Genomic DNA, 17,376 nt, shown 5'->3' on the forward strand with positions numbered 1-17,376 from the left:
GTTTTGGTTGGGCACAAAGGTGAGCTGTTGCCACTCTGCTCTTGAGATCCCCTCGTATTCACTTTTGAAGGGATGCTTTAAATAGTCTCCTTGGTGATTATCAAATTCTCCTGGAAAGAGGAAATATTACTGTCTGTATATATTCAGACAGATATGGCAACTTAGCTTGACTTGAATGCATACTACGCTGTGCCCATCATCTTGATTTGTATCTCTTAATATACCTTCCATATAAGGAAAACATTTGTGTGCTGTGTCATTTGTGTTTTTGTAATACGTGTATTAATAATGTGTTATTAACAGGCCATGTGTTGTGTGTTCCCCAGGTGAAGCCGAAGGTGATCGAGCCGTTGGACTATGAGAATGTTCTGGTCCAGAGGAAGACCCAGATCCTCAGTGATGTCCTCAGGGACATGCTGCAGTTCCCCCTGGAGGACTTTCAGGTGAGTGACCAACTAGGACCAGGGCCATAAACCACTATATTACTTATGTTTGAGAATAATGCACCAAAGTAATTGTAGAGGTTAGGATGAAAATATCTTATTCGCTGATATTAACCGTGGTGAGGATTTTATCATGCACAGCTAGATAAATACAATCTCCATAACCAGCTTAGCATGTGAAGCGTTGACATTAGTGTTATCTGTTCAAAACACCATTATTCCATTATTCCACCTCCCACTTGCGTGTTTTCAATGTTGTATTTATTTTGATTTCATACTATTTCCCTGCGCCTCTCAGGCCCGTGTTGTGAGTGTAGGGCGAGGTCGTCCGTCGAAGCTTTCCTTGTGTTTATATCCCTCCACGCTGTAGAGAAGCGAGGGTCAGGGGCCATCTGTTCTATTGGCTCATTCTGCCTCCTGTGTTGTGACAGAGTAAGGGTTATCTCCAGCCCCGTTCAGCAGGACACACTCTCTCAGACTTTCCATCAGTATTGAGCGTGTGTGACGCCCAGGGTGGAAACTATGAAATGGGAAATCTGGCCCTGGGCACTGGCGCTTCAGGAAGTGAGAGCACTTAGGAAGATGTTCTTAACAGGGGCACGAATGAGACGTGTATCCTCCAAACCTGACCCTTCCTCAGTGTCTCACGGTCCAACAGAGATTTTATAGGATAGAGATATTATTATTATTATTAGAGTATTTTACTGTTTTTGGTCTCCTTCTTTTGAGAGCTTCCTTTGTTTCAACAGGCCATAATGACTTTTACATCTTTCCTTAGAATATCCTACGTTGGAGAATACACATTTTAAAGAAGGGGTTATATTTCCTAGATTTATTTAACATTTTAACTGGTCTCTGCCTCATGGCTATAAAAACCAGGAAAAAAACAGTAATGGCACTTTCTTGTGGACCCAAAAGCTATTTAACATTTTGAATAAAACAGACAGTTTATCATATACAGTGATATTACTGTACAATATACTGTACAATATTGTACAATTCTCACATCCTTTCAATACCTTACTCAAATTCCTTTTTGCACAGTGCGCCTGTACTCATTTTGCGCTCTGTGCTTTCCAATCAATCCTACGCACTGTGAAAACACTCAATAATCCCGTATACAGTTTGCAGAGAGCTGGAAAAGAGAGTGAAGGAGAGCAGTGTAAACAGAAGCCAGGGCAGAGGGTTGGGACTGGGGCTGGGACTGGGGCTGAGGGCAGGGGATTGGGGCTGAGGGCTGAGGGCTGAGGGCTGGGGCTGAGGGCAGGGGATTGGGGCTGAGGGCTGGGGCTGAGGGCTGAGGGCAGGGGATTGGGGCTGAGGGCTGGGGCTGAGGGCTGGGGCTGAGGGCTGGGGCTGAGGGCAGGGGATTGGGGCTGGGGCTGAGGGCTGGGGCTGAGGGCTGAGGGCTGGGTGTATTAGTGAAGGCCAGACAGCTGGAGCTCAGTTACAGTCAGGCAGCCTTGACCATGTCGCTTGTGCTCTCATGGTGCTTCAGTGTAACTCTCTGTCCATGACATACCAGTACCACGTACAAACGGTTCGTTGTGAAGGGAGCGACAGGTGAACACTGAAGATACTACTCTGACTGAGGCCAACATCTGTTTCGCCCTCAATAACCCGAGAGCTCTTCTTAAGACAGATCTGTTGTATCCGTTTGTGTGTCAGGACCTTTGGATTGTGGACACTCACAGTGTGAAGGGGTGGGAGGGAGGCTATACTGTATCTGGTGCTGTTTTACACGCTGGCACTGATGAGTGTGTAGTGATAGTACCCTATAAATCTTGGCCAGTGCCAGCAGAGCACATCTGACCACACTGCCTTGGTCTGTCTGTGGGCTGTTTCCAGGCTGGTGTGTAAATCCTATTGTTGGCAGAGCCTTAGCTTTAGAAAAAGTTTCTACCTCCTGTAACCACACATACACACACACGCGCGCGTGCGCCCGCGTGCTCGTACACAGTACACACACACACACACACACACACACACACACACTCACACACATGCCCCCTGTCCTGTATCCAATGCTTCTCATTGGAGGTTGTTATCAAATTATATCTCAAAGAACAGGGACTGTTTAGTCAAATAAATTGGGAGACTGTGTTTACATTATCTCCATCTGGATTTGATCAGCGAGCACTCGCCATTAGGAGAGTCAAGCACCGGTTGCTCCTGCAGGTTCTCTCAATGCTGTTGTCTTCTCAGGGAATTTGGTCTGGGATTACTAGGAGAGGGACCCTCCCTCCACTTTAACTTATGGTGCACTGGTCATAAAGCCTGACAACCAGGAAGAGCTGTCACTGCGTTTCACCCCCAGGAATGTCCAGACACGATTCCTCTTCCTATTGTACCGATTTCAGCATCACAAGGGATGGTTTTCATAAAGCACTTATGTCTTTGATAACTGGATTCTACGAGCAGACAGGAGGAAATATAACATAAGGGAAAAATGTAATGGTAATATCCGAAAATACATACATGGAAGAGGCTTAGGTTATGTGTCATCAGTAGATTGACCCCAGGATGCGGCGGGTTCTTATGAGGGATATGGAGTCTGAGTGGCTCCTTGCTGAGTGCAGCTGAATCCATCCCTGCTCCTCAACTCCTTTCACTACACAGTTCCTCCACAGAGACTCGTATTCCCAGTGTTTCCTGCTGCCCACTTCCTGGCTCCCTCTGGCCTACACGCCTGTTTGTTTCTGCTGCTTAGATTAAAGAGATTACCATCTACCCAGCAGGAAACCTGGGCCGGGGGAAGAGGAAGGGGAGAACCTCAGGTTTACAAATAGGAGCTCCTCTCTGCATTGTGTTCATCACTGGCAGAGTGTTTAGAATGTGTTAACACCAGGCAGGGAAAAGGCCATGCTCAGCAGGGAGGTCCTCCTGACCTCAACCTTATCACAATCTCACTGGATTGATTATCAATAGATCACTACTGTGTGTCTATAGATCAGCTACTGCGTTTGAACGAAACACTTCCCTACCTACAGCATTCGCCCCCCCCCATTCATTATTTTAGAATGGCCGAACTGTTGAAACCTGGAACCCCGCACATTACCATTAGTTATAATCTCCAGAATGGAGCACTTGACCCAAATGACCAAGCCTCTATGGAATGGATCCCAGTGACGCTTAGGGAGTCATTTTTCTAGAGAACCATCTCCTGTTGTTTTTTTTCATGGCACTTAATATTGTACCATTTTTGATGTAGGGGTGATGCTTGGAATAATATTAGCAGTCATTTTCATATGTTCAATTTTCTTCCTGTTTTTTGTGCATTGGGAGTTAAGAAAATTAAGCTTCTCACGACCTCATTGTAGTTTTGTGTCTCAGTTCACAGTCTGTGACTCAATTTTTAGAGTTTATGGAGTGCTGCTCGCCAGGCCCTGCTGGAAAAATCCTGCTTATATGTGTCTGTGAAAGTGTAGAGATAATGACTATAGCAGAGCTATTGGTAAGGTTGCCCAGGACAAGCAGTCCGGATTTATTACTGTCTTGAATTGCTTACCTCACTTTTGTACCATTGCCCTAATCTTAAAATATGCTTTACTGTAAGTCAGGTACCTCAGCATGTTGGCTTTGACCCTGTCCGTTTCAGCTTTAAAAGGATATGAGTCAAGTGGGGAATTTGAGGTTTGTTATTGTTTGCTTATACTTTTGCTGTAGTTTGTTTCTCTATCACTTATGTGGGGTAAATTGAATCTGCTGTGTCCTCTGTGTTGATATTTATTTTCTGTTTCCTGGTACTTTAAAGTGTGTTTCTGCAAAGGGAATCTCCGTAGAATGCTGGAGAACAGAGGGTGACAAAACGCTTCCTCTAACTGTTATCAGGAAGAATCTCAGTTTAACTGAAATAGTATGTCAAACAGGTCTCACAAGGGAGCTGAAAACTAGGCTACAGTGCACTCATATCTGGGCTGAACATATTTAGAAGGAAGAACAACTAAGGGGAGGTTAAATAATATTGGTTTTTCATAAATCTTTCTGCATACTGTCATCATCAAGACATTATTAAAGGGAAATTAGAGTTACATGTGAAAAGAGATGTTTTATGAAGATTGACATACTGATTTCCCATTGTTTCTTGGTGTTGATTCCGGTGGTTTACATTTGATATGCATTGGTGTATCTTATCTATCTATCTATCTATCTATCTATCTACCTACCTACCTATCTATCTATCTATCTATCTATCTATCTATCTACCTATCTATCTATCTATCTATCTATCTACCTACCTATCTATCTATCTATCTATCTATCTATCTATCTATCTATCTATCTATCTATCTATCTATCTATCTATCTATCTATCTATCTAGTGTGTTACATCACATTGGTATGTGCCCACCAGGCTGCAGAGTGAAGGAAGTGGTCATTAGCAGTAACAGCAGGAAGGCATTAGAGGTGTTGAGACACTGAGTCCAGCTCCCCTGGGAGCCTCCTGTTTTGTGCTGTACTGTAGTCGGTGGCTGAGAGCCAGACCCTGGGTGTGTCCGTCCGTCTATGGGTCCTGGAGGTCAACAATGTGGAGGAGCGTCTTGCCTTCAGCCTCCCTCACACACTGCCCTTTGACCCCACCCACAGACCTGAGACCCATTCTCTAGCATGGAATAATATTTGGAGGAGCATTTCTGTGAAATCATGACCAGCTGAGCCCACATACTGTATGACTGAGAACATGACTCAAAGCCTGTTATGTGTCATGATTGAAACATTTCAGACGTCTCTCTTTCCATTTTCTTTCTTCATCTGCCATGATTTCATATTTGTGTAGTGTTTTGTGTGTTTGAAAACAGTTTTATTTTCAAAGCATCCATCTATGATTTTTTTCCAAATGCTGCCTGGGCCTGTATTTGTAGTGATTCAGTGATGCAATTCTTTTCAATCCACAGATTTCAACTTTGAGACGGCAAGGAAGGACTCTCTACCCCACAGTGCCTGAGAATGCAGAGAAGGAGGCTCAGAGTCTGTTTGTCCAGGAGGTAAGATCCCACTAGTGCAATAATCCTGTAAAAACCTAACCTTTGTCCTGCAAGTGCAGTGCTTTTATTGAAAGTTAGATGTTGGCATTGAGATGTGCTATTCCTTGCTAGTATACCGTGCAGCCACATTAACAAGTTACAGTAATACAGAGTTTCATATTAGTCCTCGTCCAGCATCTGACTTGGCATTGATGAACTGCAGTCCACACCAGATCAGTAGATATGGAAACAAACTGGACCGCAAACATACACACACACACACACACACACACACACACACACACACACACACACACACAGACGCACACACACACACACACACTTGAGGTCGTTCCCCATTTTATAGAATGTCCAGCCAAACTGAGCTTTCATTTCACCTAGCACATATTTTGTGACACAATGGAGTTTTATTGTTCAGTAAAGGCACGCTGAGAAATGATGCCTCATTACTGGAGAATTTTCATTTACTTCAATAACATCTATTCCAGCCAGGAGACTTAGTACTGATAAACTTCCAAAGCATATGGATGGTTCTTCTCAAATGTCTGGTATGCCTAATCACACCTCTGTTTACAGCGGTGCTTGCCTGTACCAAGCCTTGTTAATGTCTTCTGCATCTTAGTGGTCTTAGAATGGATCAGACATTGACTTGGCAATAGTTAGTATGTCCGTACATAGGCAGACATCTTATCTTTCACAAAAAGTACTCCTTAGCTGCACAATGGTTTTACTGTCCTGAATGGGTTTAACGGGAACAATCACTCACTCAGTGTACAACTATGTCTTTATCTGTAAGAAAAACAGACAACTGGCTGCTAAACTCTGTTCATCTCTCAGATCAAAGTTCAGTTTTAGGTAGTCCCCGTTTCAAGCCTTAAAAGAAATGCTTCCTTTTGGTCAAGTGCAATATTGCATCAGCAGGACAGCTGCAGTACAACCCATCTAGAGCCTCTCTGTTTTCCATTACTCTTCTGATCAGATTGCAGGAGGACTCCCCTGTCAGACCATTTCTAGTAAACTGCACGCCTCTCTGTATGAGTAACATTCTGTTGCTCATTTCACTCAAAGCTTTAACAATGAACAGATGTCTTCCAGAGATAGAGAAGCACTCCTTCCCTCCCAGTTTGGACTGCTGTGCTGCTCAAACGCCTACTTAATCCTGTAATCCTGGGGTGAAGTGTCACACACACGCCTTAAACTGGCCTCCTCTATCATAGCCACAGACAGTGAGTGCAGCTTTTGTCTGGGCTGTGGCATTCTTCACTACAGGACTGGCAGGCCCTTCAAATCAAGCATTGATGTCAATGACATAGCATTGATGTCAATGTTCAGCTTACCATACTGTTAACCATACCATTCCATTCATATAACATTTTGGTTTCTCACCTTTAGAACTATTAAGTCTGACTGCTATTTGCTTTTTAATTCCAAATCCTGTGGAAGTCCTGTCTGCCAACTATCTGCTCAAAGATGAGCTTTCCCCCTTGATCTCTCTTCCTCTTCCTGCAGAAGCTCTAATCTGATTGGATGGGGAGCAAAGGATTCCCAGAATGAAGGGCTGTTTCAGAAAACATTAACGCTGCAATAAGAAATGAAGTTCATTGCCCCAGAATATAGGACCAACACTTTGTTGTATATGCGATGTGGATGTTTCTATAAAAAATCTTAATAAAAAATTCTCTGTCTCCTTTTTTCACAGTGCATCAAGACCTACAACTCTGATTGGCATGTTGTTAATTACAAGTTTGAGGACTACTCCGGAGATTTTCGGCAGCTTCCAAAGTAAGCTTGTTATTGAGAATGGTGTCTTGCCAGTACTAATGTTGTATAATGTGTAACCAACAACCATAAGTTCCTCCTGGGCAAGTTAGAACAGCTACAGTACCCTCTCAAACCAAAACACACACACACACACACACACACACACACACACACACACACACACACTCCCCAGTGTCAATGGCAGAATATTGTCAGTAACTTCCATCACCTTTTGCTGATTGTTGAGGAGATGTTGGCATGACTGCACTATAGGGAAATGCAGGTTTATGTTCTAACCCACAATAACAATAGAGTCCTTCCTCTTCAAGCCACACTCTCAGGCTATTCTTGTGGATGTAGTCAGTGTGGAAACCACCCCCACAGCTAGAAGACGGTGTCATCAGTTCCACCTTTCATCCAGAGAAATATTGTTGTCACTGTGGTGGAATTTAGACCTACAAACAAAGCTTATGTGACCTTGATAATTGCTATTGATGTCAGTATCCCTTTTGTTATTGTGTGGAGTTCGGGGAAATGGAAACAATAAAATATGGAATCATTGGCAGGACACACGTCACACATTTCACAATGTTTCTCTGGTCTTAAAGCCTCGGAATAACAATAGTCCATGTTCAGTACATTGCGTTTTATTCTTGAGATCAATTCATTGATCAGCCATTGAAAGGATGGATACACTAAATCATGTTTGTTGTTGGTCAACAAAAGGCTCAGTGAATAGCATTGATGTCCAGGGGGTATTGCATCAACGTCGTTAAAGGACAGTCCAGGCTTATTTTGATGAATCCCGCGAGATATAATTATACAAAATAATCCAGCCTTATTTTGATATGTCTCACGAGACTTATCAAAAGCCTGGATTTTCCTTTAGCGACGTTGATGGATCTGTGTTTTCTGTCCTTGTGTTTTACAGCAAAGTGTCCCGACCAGATAAACTGGCCGTCCATGTTTTTGAGGTGGATGAAGATGTTGACAAAGATGAGGTACGTGAGCTGGAATGTGGTGAAATGTTACAAATAACCAACCTTTCAGTTCAACTATTATTACTCCTAGTAGCATATAATAGAATAGCTTTGCTCCTGAACTCTCACCTGCCCCATCACAAACCATCCTCATTTTGACTCTGTCTATGACTTTACTGTAAATACCTCGAAGCCACTGAACAAATAATCCTCCACATAGATAGAATAATTATAATAATTTCCATGATCCACTCACAGTCAAGCCAGAATGACAGAGATATCAGATGATGACGGGATTCATTTTGTACCAGAACCCACCCTTTCCAAGAACACAGCTTTCAGAGCTCACAAGCACCATACCGTATAAGGTTTCAGTGATTAATTCAGACTAGGTGGAGAGAGAAAGACAGCGATGCTGAGCTGGGAGGTGCATTGCTGGTCAAGGAGGCCTTGTCTTGGCCTGGTCTATCTGGTCCAACCAGGTCTTTAACTTGTATCGTCGAGGTCCAGCTTACCCTTTTCTAGACATCGCTGAGTCAATCAATTTAATTTTGTAATGAAATAATTTATTAATATTGCAATATCTTTTCAATGCTTAAATATGCTTTATCGGTGAAGTCGGTTTAAAAAGTCTGGATCTTAGCCTCTTGGAACTCAAGATGGGATGTGGCCAGATTTCTGTGCAGCCTCCTCAGCCCACTGAGCCTCCAGCACAGTGACATGTAGCATGTTGTGGATGGATGAGATGGGACGTTCACCTGGAGGGAGGGAGAGTAAATATCAGTAACAGTAACTGTAACAGCTAATGGGGATCCATAGAAATAAACACATAGACTCACATATCATCTGCTTCTGGTCCTCATGGGCAGCGACAGCCAGAATGGAGGCAGGGAGAGGCTCCTGGTCCTGGACATGGACAGCAGGCTGCTGGGCCTGTGGAATGGCAGCCATGAAGAATCCAGGTGGGGGAGCAACCTGGTAGAGGTTGATGTCTGTGTTGGGAACGGTGCAGACGCTGGCCATCCTCTGCATGTGCTGGTTGGTGCTGTGAGCTTGGCCCTCCTTGTTGCGCTGGGCCAGGGCCACGTTCTGTACAGCCTCCTCAGCCCACTGGGCCTCCAGCACAGTGACATCTAGCATGTTGTGGATGGATGAGATGGGACTCTCACCTGGAGGGAGGGAGAGTAAATATCAGTAACAGTAACTAACAGCTAATGGGGATCCATAGAAACAAACAAATAGACTCACATATCATCTGCTTCTGGTCCTCATGGGCAGCGACAGCCAGAATGGAGGCAGGGAGAGGCTCCTGGTCCTGGACGTCATGGACAGCAGGCTGCTGGGCCTGTGGCATGGCAGCCATGAAGAATCCAGGTGGGGGAGCAACCTGGTAGAGGTTGATGTCTGGGTTGGGAACGGTGCAGACGCTGGCCATCCTCTGCATGTGCTGGTTGGTTGTGTGAGTCTGGCGCTCCTCCTTGCTCTGGGCCAGGACCACATACAGGGGCATGGTGGCCACGATGCGGCCGTTCATCTCAGTCACAGCCTTGGTGGCCGCCTCAGGGGAGGAGAAGCACACAAAGCCAAATCCCTTGCTGCGTCCACCCTCCATCATCACCTTTGCACTGGTGATTGTTCCAAAGTGGGAGAACTCTTTGTGCAGCTGCTCATCATCCAAGCGGTCATGCAAGTTCTTCACATAGAGGTTGACACCCTGGTAGAGAGAAACCCTGTTTAGTGAGATGTTTTTCATCCCTCAAATACATCAACAATGTTTTCCATGACTATCAACTTATTTTACTTATACAGTATACGGGTATGTATATTTTTTTCATAAACACACACCTGGTATCTGGTCCTGCAGCTCTGCTTTATCTGCTCAAACTGGCGCTTCAGCACAGTCTGGCGCTCTCCTCTCTTCAGGGCACGGCCCACGTAGATCCATCTCCCATTTATCTCCTGGCCATTCATCTCATCAATGGCTCTCTTGGCATCTTCATGCCTTTCGAAGTTGACAAATCCAAAACCCATGGATTTACCAGCGCCATCAGTCATGACACGGACGCTCAGGGCTGGTCCAAATCTTTCAAACCTCTCCTTGAGGCGTTGGTCATCCATATCCTCTCCAAAGTTTTTTATGTAAATATTAGTGAACTCTCGAGCCCTGGATCCAAGTTCAGCCTCTCGTTCATCGCAAGATGTGAATTGTCCAATAAACAAATTTCTGCCACTCAATAACATGCCATTGAGTCTCTTAATAGCTCTCTCAGTGGCCTCCTGGGTATTATACTGCACAAAGCCATAGCCTTTAGAGCCATTCTTATCAGATACTACCTTGCAGGAAAGGATGTCCCCAAACTCAGAGAACATGTCGTAGAGGTGCTTGCTGTCAAAAGTCTCCACTAAATTCTTGATGAAGATGTTACCGACCCCACTATTCCTCAGAGAAGGGTCACGCTGAGACCACAAGATGCGCATAGGTCTTCCATTGACGTCATCAAAGTTCATGGTATCCAGGGCACGCTCTGCGTCAGCTTGCTGTTGAAAGTTGACATAGGCATACCCAAGAGATTGGCGTGTTAGCAAATCCCTGCACACTCTTATAGAGATGATTGGACCAGAAGGGCTGAATTTCTCATGCAGCATTCCCTCAGTGGTGTCCCTGTGGAGATCTCCTACATACAAGGAGGCCATCGATTGAATAGACGCACTAGGATTCATGTCTGCTGAAGTTTGGAAAAGTTTGTGAAACAAATAACTGTCTATCTATCTAGCTCTTCACAGAGGACTTGCAGGTAAATGAACAGAATGTGTACTGCAGATGGAATGTAATGCAGATGGAATGTTTTAGAAGAATTCTAACTTCAGTCATTGTTACATCACAGACCATAGCCAGGGTCCATTTAGAGGCCCTTAAGCATGTCTTTCCCAGAGAGAGAGAGTTGACCATAATACACATAGCTACAACGTTTGCAGGAAAAGCACTATGCAAATAAAAAGTTAGTATTATTATTATTATGATTATTATATTCATCACAAGTCATTTCACAGCAATCGGACTGGTTGAATTAGGTCTCAAAACCACCAAGGTCATGTCCTCTGTGTGTCTCAATGGGAGCTACAGTCCTGGTCCATCCATGTTGGCAGAGCCTTCTGAAAAATCATTTCATAGAACACTTTGAAAGAAGTTGAAACATTTGAAACAATGTAACTATTTATTGAACTAATAGATATTTATTTGTTCATTCTCTAAACAACTGTTCAACTTAAGTTGAATTCAGCACATTGTCAAATGTTTAAATAACTTTAACTTTCCTAAACTTTGCACATAACTGTGTAGACAGAGAGCTTCAGATGTAAGAGTGACAAACAGTCAGATATTGCTTCCAGCTGTTTTACTTTTTCTTTTCAGTAAACCTCATTATGGTTTATGGATACCCAAGTATATCAAAGTTAGCGTTGTTTTGGGGCCCAAAATACCATAACTGTCCCATCTCACTGCTGTGTAATACTGATATAACTACATCTCACTGCTGTGTAATACTGCTATAACTACATCTCACTGCTGTGTAATACTGATATAACTACATCTCACTGCTGTGTAATACTGATATAACTACATCTCACTGCTGTGTACTACTGATATAACTGCATCTCAGGAACTGATTTAGCTTTCCTGTTCCAATTCCACTTAAATGTCTCCGGCAGGAGATCAAAGCATTGTCTTGTCTAAATGGCTAATTGTCATGTAAAGTATAAAGTGCAATTAGCAACAGGATTTTGTTAGCTGACCGGCCAACCTGATCTCATGGCGATACAGACGCATGTTGCGATTGTTCCTGCCTGAGAATACTAATGTTTATGCATGCTTGACCACGTGAATTATGAATTGCATGGCGGTTAGGCCGTATTAGGCATTAACTTTGAGTGGTTATGGTTAGGATAAGTAAAAAAACAAAAAAATAAAATGTAGTGACCCAAACGTGATCCGAACCAGTCATGTTCGGGTTAAGCCAACCTCCTTTGTCTGCAAACCTGCAGACACCTCCACGTCATGCGTTGGCAGTTCCCTTCACTGTTGCTGGAGGCATATATACTGTATATATATGTATATGCCATTTAGCTGCCATTTAGCTGACGCTTTTATCCAAAGTGACTTATATTGCAGTGACTGCATACATTTTTCAGTGTATAGGGTCCCAGCGGGAATCAAACCCACAACCTAAGCATTTCTAGCGCGATGCTCTATCAACTGAGCCACAGAGGACCATACGTAAACATTGGTTGTTTTCTGTGGCATGAACAATCGCAACATGCCTATGTATCTGGGGGTGAGCAGGCTGGGCAGGCTCTCAAAAAGGCCATGGGTTCATCTCTCCTCTGCTTCTCACGCAGAAGTATTCAAGGCACCAGACTTCTCACAGTCCAATATTTGGCTCTCTTTATCTCAGGGCTAATTTGTTTAATTTTAAGATTGCCTGATTATACAACTGTATAAACCTTAGGTCTATTGGTTTGTGGGACCTCACTCCAGGGAGCCTGTGGGGTCACCGGTCTTAAACCCAACCCTGGGGGGGTCAGTGAAACTCAAAGTGACTGCGCTCTCCAGAGCGTGACGCAGGCAGTATTGAGTACTGGTGTGATGGTGTTTTATCTTTTATCAAAACTACCTGGATCATTATTGCTCATGTTGACTTTTATTTGCATCTGTCTGTTATTTAGTTGTTGTTTTTTTTTACCAGTGATACAGTATGCCGTGTGAGACAATGCCCCCTGCAGGCACTCCATGGTTAAAGGATCCCTAGCAAAAGTACAATGACTTGAGCGACCTCTCTTAATGCATGATTTGATGTATCGTTGTGATTAAGGTCATGGCTTTATTCAGCCCAGTCAGTCAGATCACCAGAGGTCATGGCCTGAGCTACTCAGCATCAGAATGATTATCACATTTGACAGGGGAGGGAGGGGCTTTCATTCAGAGGGCCTGATGACAAAACCCCACCCAAACTCACCCCTCTCCCAAATCACTCTCACCTCTCCTTCACCTCACCCCTCACCTCTCCCCCACCTCACCCTTCACCTCTGTTCCACATGACTGTGTAAGAATATCCTCCGGCAGCCAAGAGCATCCCAGCTAAAGAACCCCCTATCAGAGAAGTGAGACTGATCTGGCCAGACGATAGCTGAGGAAGTGAAAAATGTCTCCTGAAATCCCCCAAATAAATTCTTTCTCGCACGCAGAAACCCCAGACCCGTGTCTGTCCAGGTATTTAAAGACAAAAGCACACAATAGGGTAGCTCACATGATCACATTTATGATCAAATGCATCATTGATTATGGAATGATTGTCCCTATTGGACCTTTAGTTTATTGATACAACAGCTTAGTATCTGGTCGCTATCGATGTTGCCTGGCAACATTGTGAGGAGCTTTGGGGTTCACTAAAAGCAAACACACATAATTTGTCTGATTCTCAGGGGGCTGGCGTCATGTTAGCTAGAGCATGATGAATGGAAGCAGGCCCTGAGCGTTTCCAGACCCTCTTCAGATGAGTCGACGATATCCTGAAAATATTCTGCCCTCTGCCAACACTTTTACAGCTATTTTATTATATGAAAGAGAGGGAATAGAAACAGGTCAGACCATGAAAAATGACTTGAAAAACCATTAATTATTGTCGGTAATTAAAACTGTCCGGGACAATAGTGTATCACTGTAGTCTGTCAAAGACAAGCAGCTTTAACACTGTGGACATGTGTTCTCATCATGAGGACCTGGAAACTAGGGCCTGTGCCTCGTCTCCTTTTCCCTCACTACCCTCCTAATTGATTTATTTGTACAGATCATTATGCTTCTGGAAGCCTTCATGGGATAGAGATAGTAGCCATGTGTGCTAATGCTAATGTTACTTGACAGTGAACTACGTGGTTTCATGGTATTTACCTGACAACCGAGAGACCTCTGAGATGATGGTCATCATGACGAAAGGAGGAGGAAGAAGAGGATATATTTAAGATATATTTAGTTCATAGATTTATAGTTTGTTGAATGTACTGGCAGCTTGTTTGGAGTCCTAGAGAGACCTACATCCAACTTAGGTTTCTCTCATCTTCTCAGGACGGTAGTGTTTATATTGCCTATACAGTTGTTGTTTTTTTCAAAGATATCTTACCCGCAAGATCAAGGGCTTCTAGTGGATGCACAATTTGGCTAGGTTTTGGCAGAGAGTTGGTACAGCAATATTTTTTATGTGGTGCAGTGTACAAGTATGTGTATCTTGAATGTGTCTGATCTCATGCCTCTCCCATTTCCAGGACACAGCCTCCCTAGGCTCCCAGAAAGGAGGCATCACCAAACATGGCTGGCTGTATAAGGGTAACATGAACAGTGCCATCAGTGTCACCATGAGGGTGAGTGATTCTAACAATGACGATGACACCCATTTCTACGAACAACGATTATCTTGTGTGCCAGATGTACTAGTGTTGATGAGTAGTCATTAATCAAATGGGGACAGTGTCGTGTCTCCAGTGACAGAAGGACGTAGGTCTCTGTCAAGACCTGAACAGTCACAGGAACTGATTTTCATTATGTTGAAGGCAGTGACTTCCTAGTCATGCTGTTGTAATTGTCTGTGCCAATGTTGTGTTTCAGAAATGTGTTTTTTTGTGTTTTTTCTCTGATTTCTCCAGTCTTTCAAGAGGAGGTACTTCCACCTAACCCAGCTGGGCGATGGCTCCTACAACCTGAACTTCTACAAGGATGAGAAGATCTCCAAAGAACCCAAAGGAACCATATTCCTGGACTCCTGTATGGGTGTTGTTCAGGTAAACTATCTGAGTACCCCCAAGTGATCCCAAGCGATTTGGCCTGGATAAACACACTAACATTCTATGCCATGGGATAAGCTAGAGTCCACATTGAGTTCCAAAAACCTTGAAATCTAATTTCTCAGTCATTTCTAAGTTCATTTTCATAGAGAAGTCAAACTTCAGCACAAAGCTAGCAACAGGGGATCAGTGCTGAAATGTTTCTCCATGTTTCTGTGACATTGGGACCCTTCCCCATTCATCAAGCTCCTACAGGGCTGAAACCTGAGTCTTCCGCTCCCTCCCTCACCAAGGTCATCCTTCACTGCTGACTCTCAGCTGCTGAAACAAGGTGAATGCAGATGTCATATATCCATGCACTTTACTGCAGGCTAGCAATCAATACCACATGCTAGAAGATGAACAAGATCTCTCAAGACGGACTGGAAGCGTCATTATCGCTCTTTTACACAAATGGATGGAATGGTCCTGTTATTCCTGACCCAGCATTCAGCTGACATGAGGCAGATCAAATGGAGTGAAATGGATGAGTGGGCTTTATGGGGCCAGAGGAGAGGGAGGATCCCCCTGTGAGTACGGGGGCGGTGGAGGTAAGGGTCTGTGTGCTTGGGCTGAATGAACCTCCCTGGAGCATGTCTGCTGCTGACCCTGGCCCTCTCAGAGCTCTCATCGACCGACTCACCCCCTACGCCCCCAGCTGCCTGACACACTCCATTTGAGGTGCCATAAGTTAACAATCCACCTCCTGCTCCTGTCCACTCAGATGAGAAACATACTGTACCAGATTCCGCACCTCAAGTCTCCACAGAGAGGGAGGGAACCCTCTGTTTGTGATCATGGTTCTAATGTCAGCACCATTTGTATTTTATTTTCGTGAGCTGTGTTTGGGTGTTAGATAGTAATGTTGATGAATGTCCCTCCTTTCAGTTTGTCACTTCTCTCCCTGTGCACTACACTGGCCTGTGGTACATTCTGCTGAGGTGATCCATTCATTTGGCAAGATAATGTGCTTCTAATTTCTAAACCACAACAACTGTTCGGAGTGGATCTGTAGTTGATTAACTCTGCAATCATTGGCATATGGAGTGACGGCATACTGGAGTGATGCCTCAGGCTGCTTCAGCACGCGTCACCCTACTCTTTTATAAAGCCAACACACACTTATACACACGCACGCACACGCACGCACGCACACACACACGCACACACACACACACACACACACACACACACACACACACACACACACACACACACACACACACATTGAGGCGTTCCACCTGACATCCCTGTGGCCAGCCAGTTTCTGGTTCTCTCCTACAGAGGACCTCCTTTGTGTGATCAGAGGTCTGATGTCCTGGGAAAATCTTTTTTTCTCCCCCTCTCCAGAGAGACATCTCCAGCCATTCCCTTTAACCCTGGTCATAACGCTCCCTCCCCTCTCCTCCCCTCTCCTCCCCTCCCTTCCCTCCCTTCCCTTGCTCAAACTTTCCATGATGAGAGAAACAGAAGTAGCATCCAACATCCGTCCCTCTATTCCTCTGCGTAATGTATGGAGTTGGGTTACCAAAGATGTGTGTGCTAGACATCAACCGAGCATATTTAACTCATTTGCACAGTTAGGGTCATAATAGCTGAGGGGAGAATTAAAGTCCGACTTAAATCACTAAATTACGCCTATTAGTATCTAATACACCAATCTGAAACAAGCTAGCAACTAGCTGTAACATTGATTGGCTAGATGGGCTGTCAGTCAACCACCAAAGAAACATGCCTAGGCAATCCTGATGCAGTCTGAGTAGAGGAACATCTATAAATGAATTAAAGCTGACATAAACTTAAATAAACTTTTAAACGTGACTTTGTGCTAAATTGTTGTTACTCTGACATAACAAACAAACGAAAATAATTTCAGAGACAATAATCTTATTGATCTCCTCTGAGGACAAGATGGACTGAGAGTGATAAGGACTGGAGATGTTCCTTGAAGCTATGTTGCTGTTTTTTACAGTAGCCCCCCCTTCCTCCTAGGTCTAATGGACAAAGTAACCTGTAACGTAAAGCTAATTGCTGAAGACATAAGTAAGACTGTGATACCCATGATTCAGTCCGACTGAGCACTCTCACCCAGGATCTGTTGTTGTTATTGAGTTATATTTGGAGAACTCATTCAAGTCCTCCCATCTGTCTGAGCCTGATTATTGGTCTGTTGATGATAAGTCCTCTGTGATTCCTGTCCCAAACGCCCTCATATCTTCTGTTTACTCTGCTGGCATAGAGGATATGGCCTTCCCTCCCATTCACTCCCTTTCTGCAGGCCCAACAGCTTGGCCTTACTGTAATAATATCCATGGTGACTGAAGCATTGTCCAGTGT

General features: G+C 44.1%; 2 protein-coding genes across 4 annotated transcripts in view; one reads left to right on the top strand and one right to left on the bottom strand.

The window, feature by feature from the left end:
* LOC308161746 (dedicator of cytokinesis protein 9) overlaps positions 1-17,376 on the top strand; it is a gene marked incomplete at its 5' end in the record, with an annotated part of 60,504 nt that overhangs the window by 12,056 nt on the left and 31,072 nt on the right. For all 3 annotated transcript variants that reach the window (XM_080535806.1, XM_080535808.1, XM_080535807.1), the window contains 6 exons: positions 327-443; positions 5,339-5,428; positions 7,128-7,210; positions 8,121-8,190; positions 14,485-14,580; positions 14,863-14,997. In XM_080535806.1, the coding sequence (XP_080391932.1) occupies positions 327-443; positions 5,339-5,428; positions 7,128-7,210; positions 8,121-8,190; positions 14,485-14,580; positions 14,863-14,997 (591 nt within the window). The remainder of the gene's footprint in view (positions 1-326; positions 444-5,338; positions 5,429-7,127; positions 7,211-8,120; positions 8,191-14,484; positions 14,581-14,862; positions 14,998-17,376) is intronic.
* LOC308161856 (polyadenylate-binding protein 1A-like) lies at positions 8,793-10,890 on the bottom strand (the record flags this gene model as incomplete). The annotated part of the gene is made up of 3 exons (XM_080535933.1): positions 8,793-8,927; positions 9,452-9,883; positions 10,015-10,890. The coding sequence occupies 3 exons, from the start codon at positions 10,888-10,890 to the stop codon at positions 8,793-8,795; spliced, it is 1,443 nt and encodes a 480-aa protein (XP_080392059.1).

The sequence above is a fragment of the Nansenia antarctica genome (genome assembly GCF_963989245.1).
Source record: "Nansenia antarctica genome assembly, chromosome: 7".
NCBI classification, from domain to species: domain Eukaryota; kingdom Metazoa; phylum Chordata; class Actinopteri; order Argentiniformes; family Microstomatidae; genus Nansenia; species Nansenia antarctica.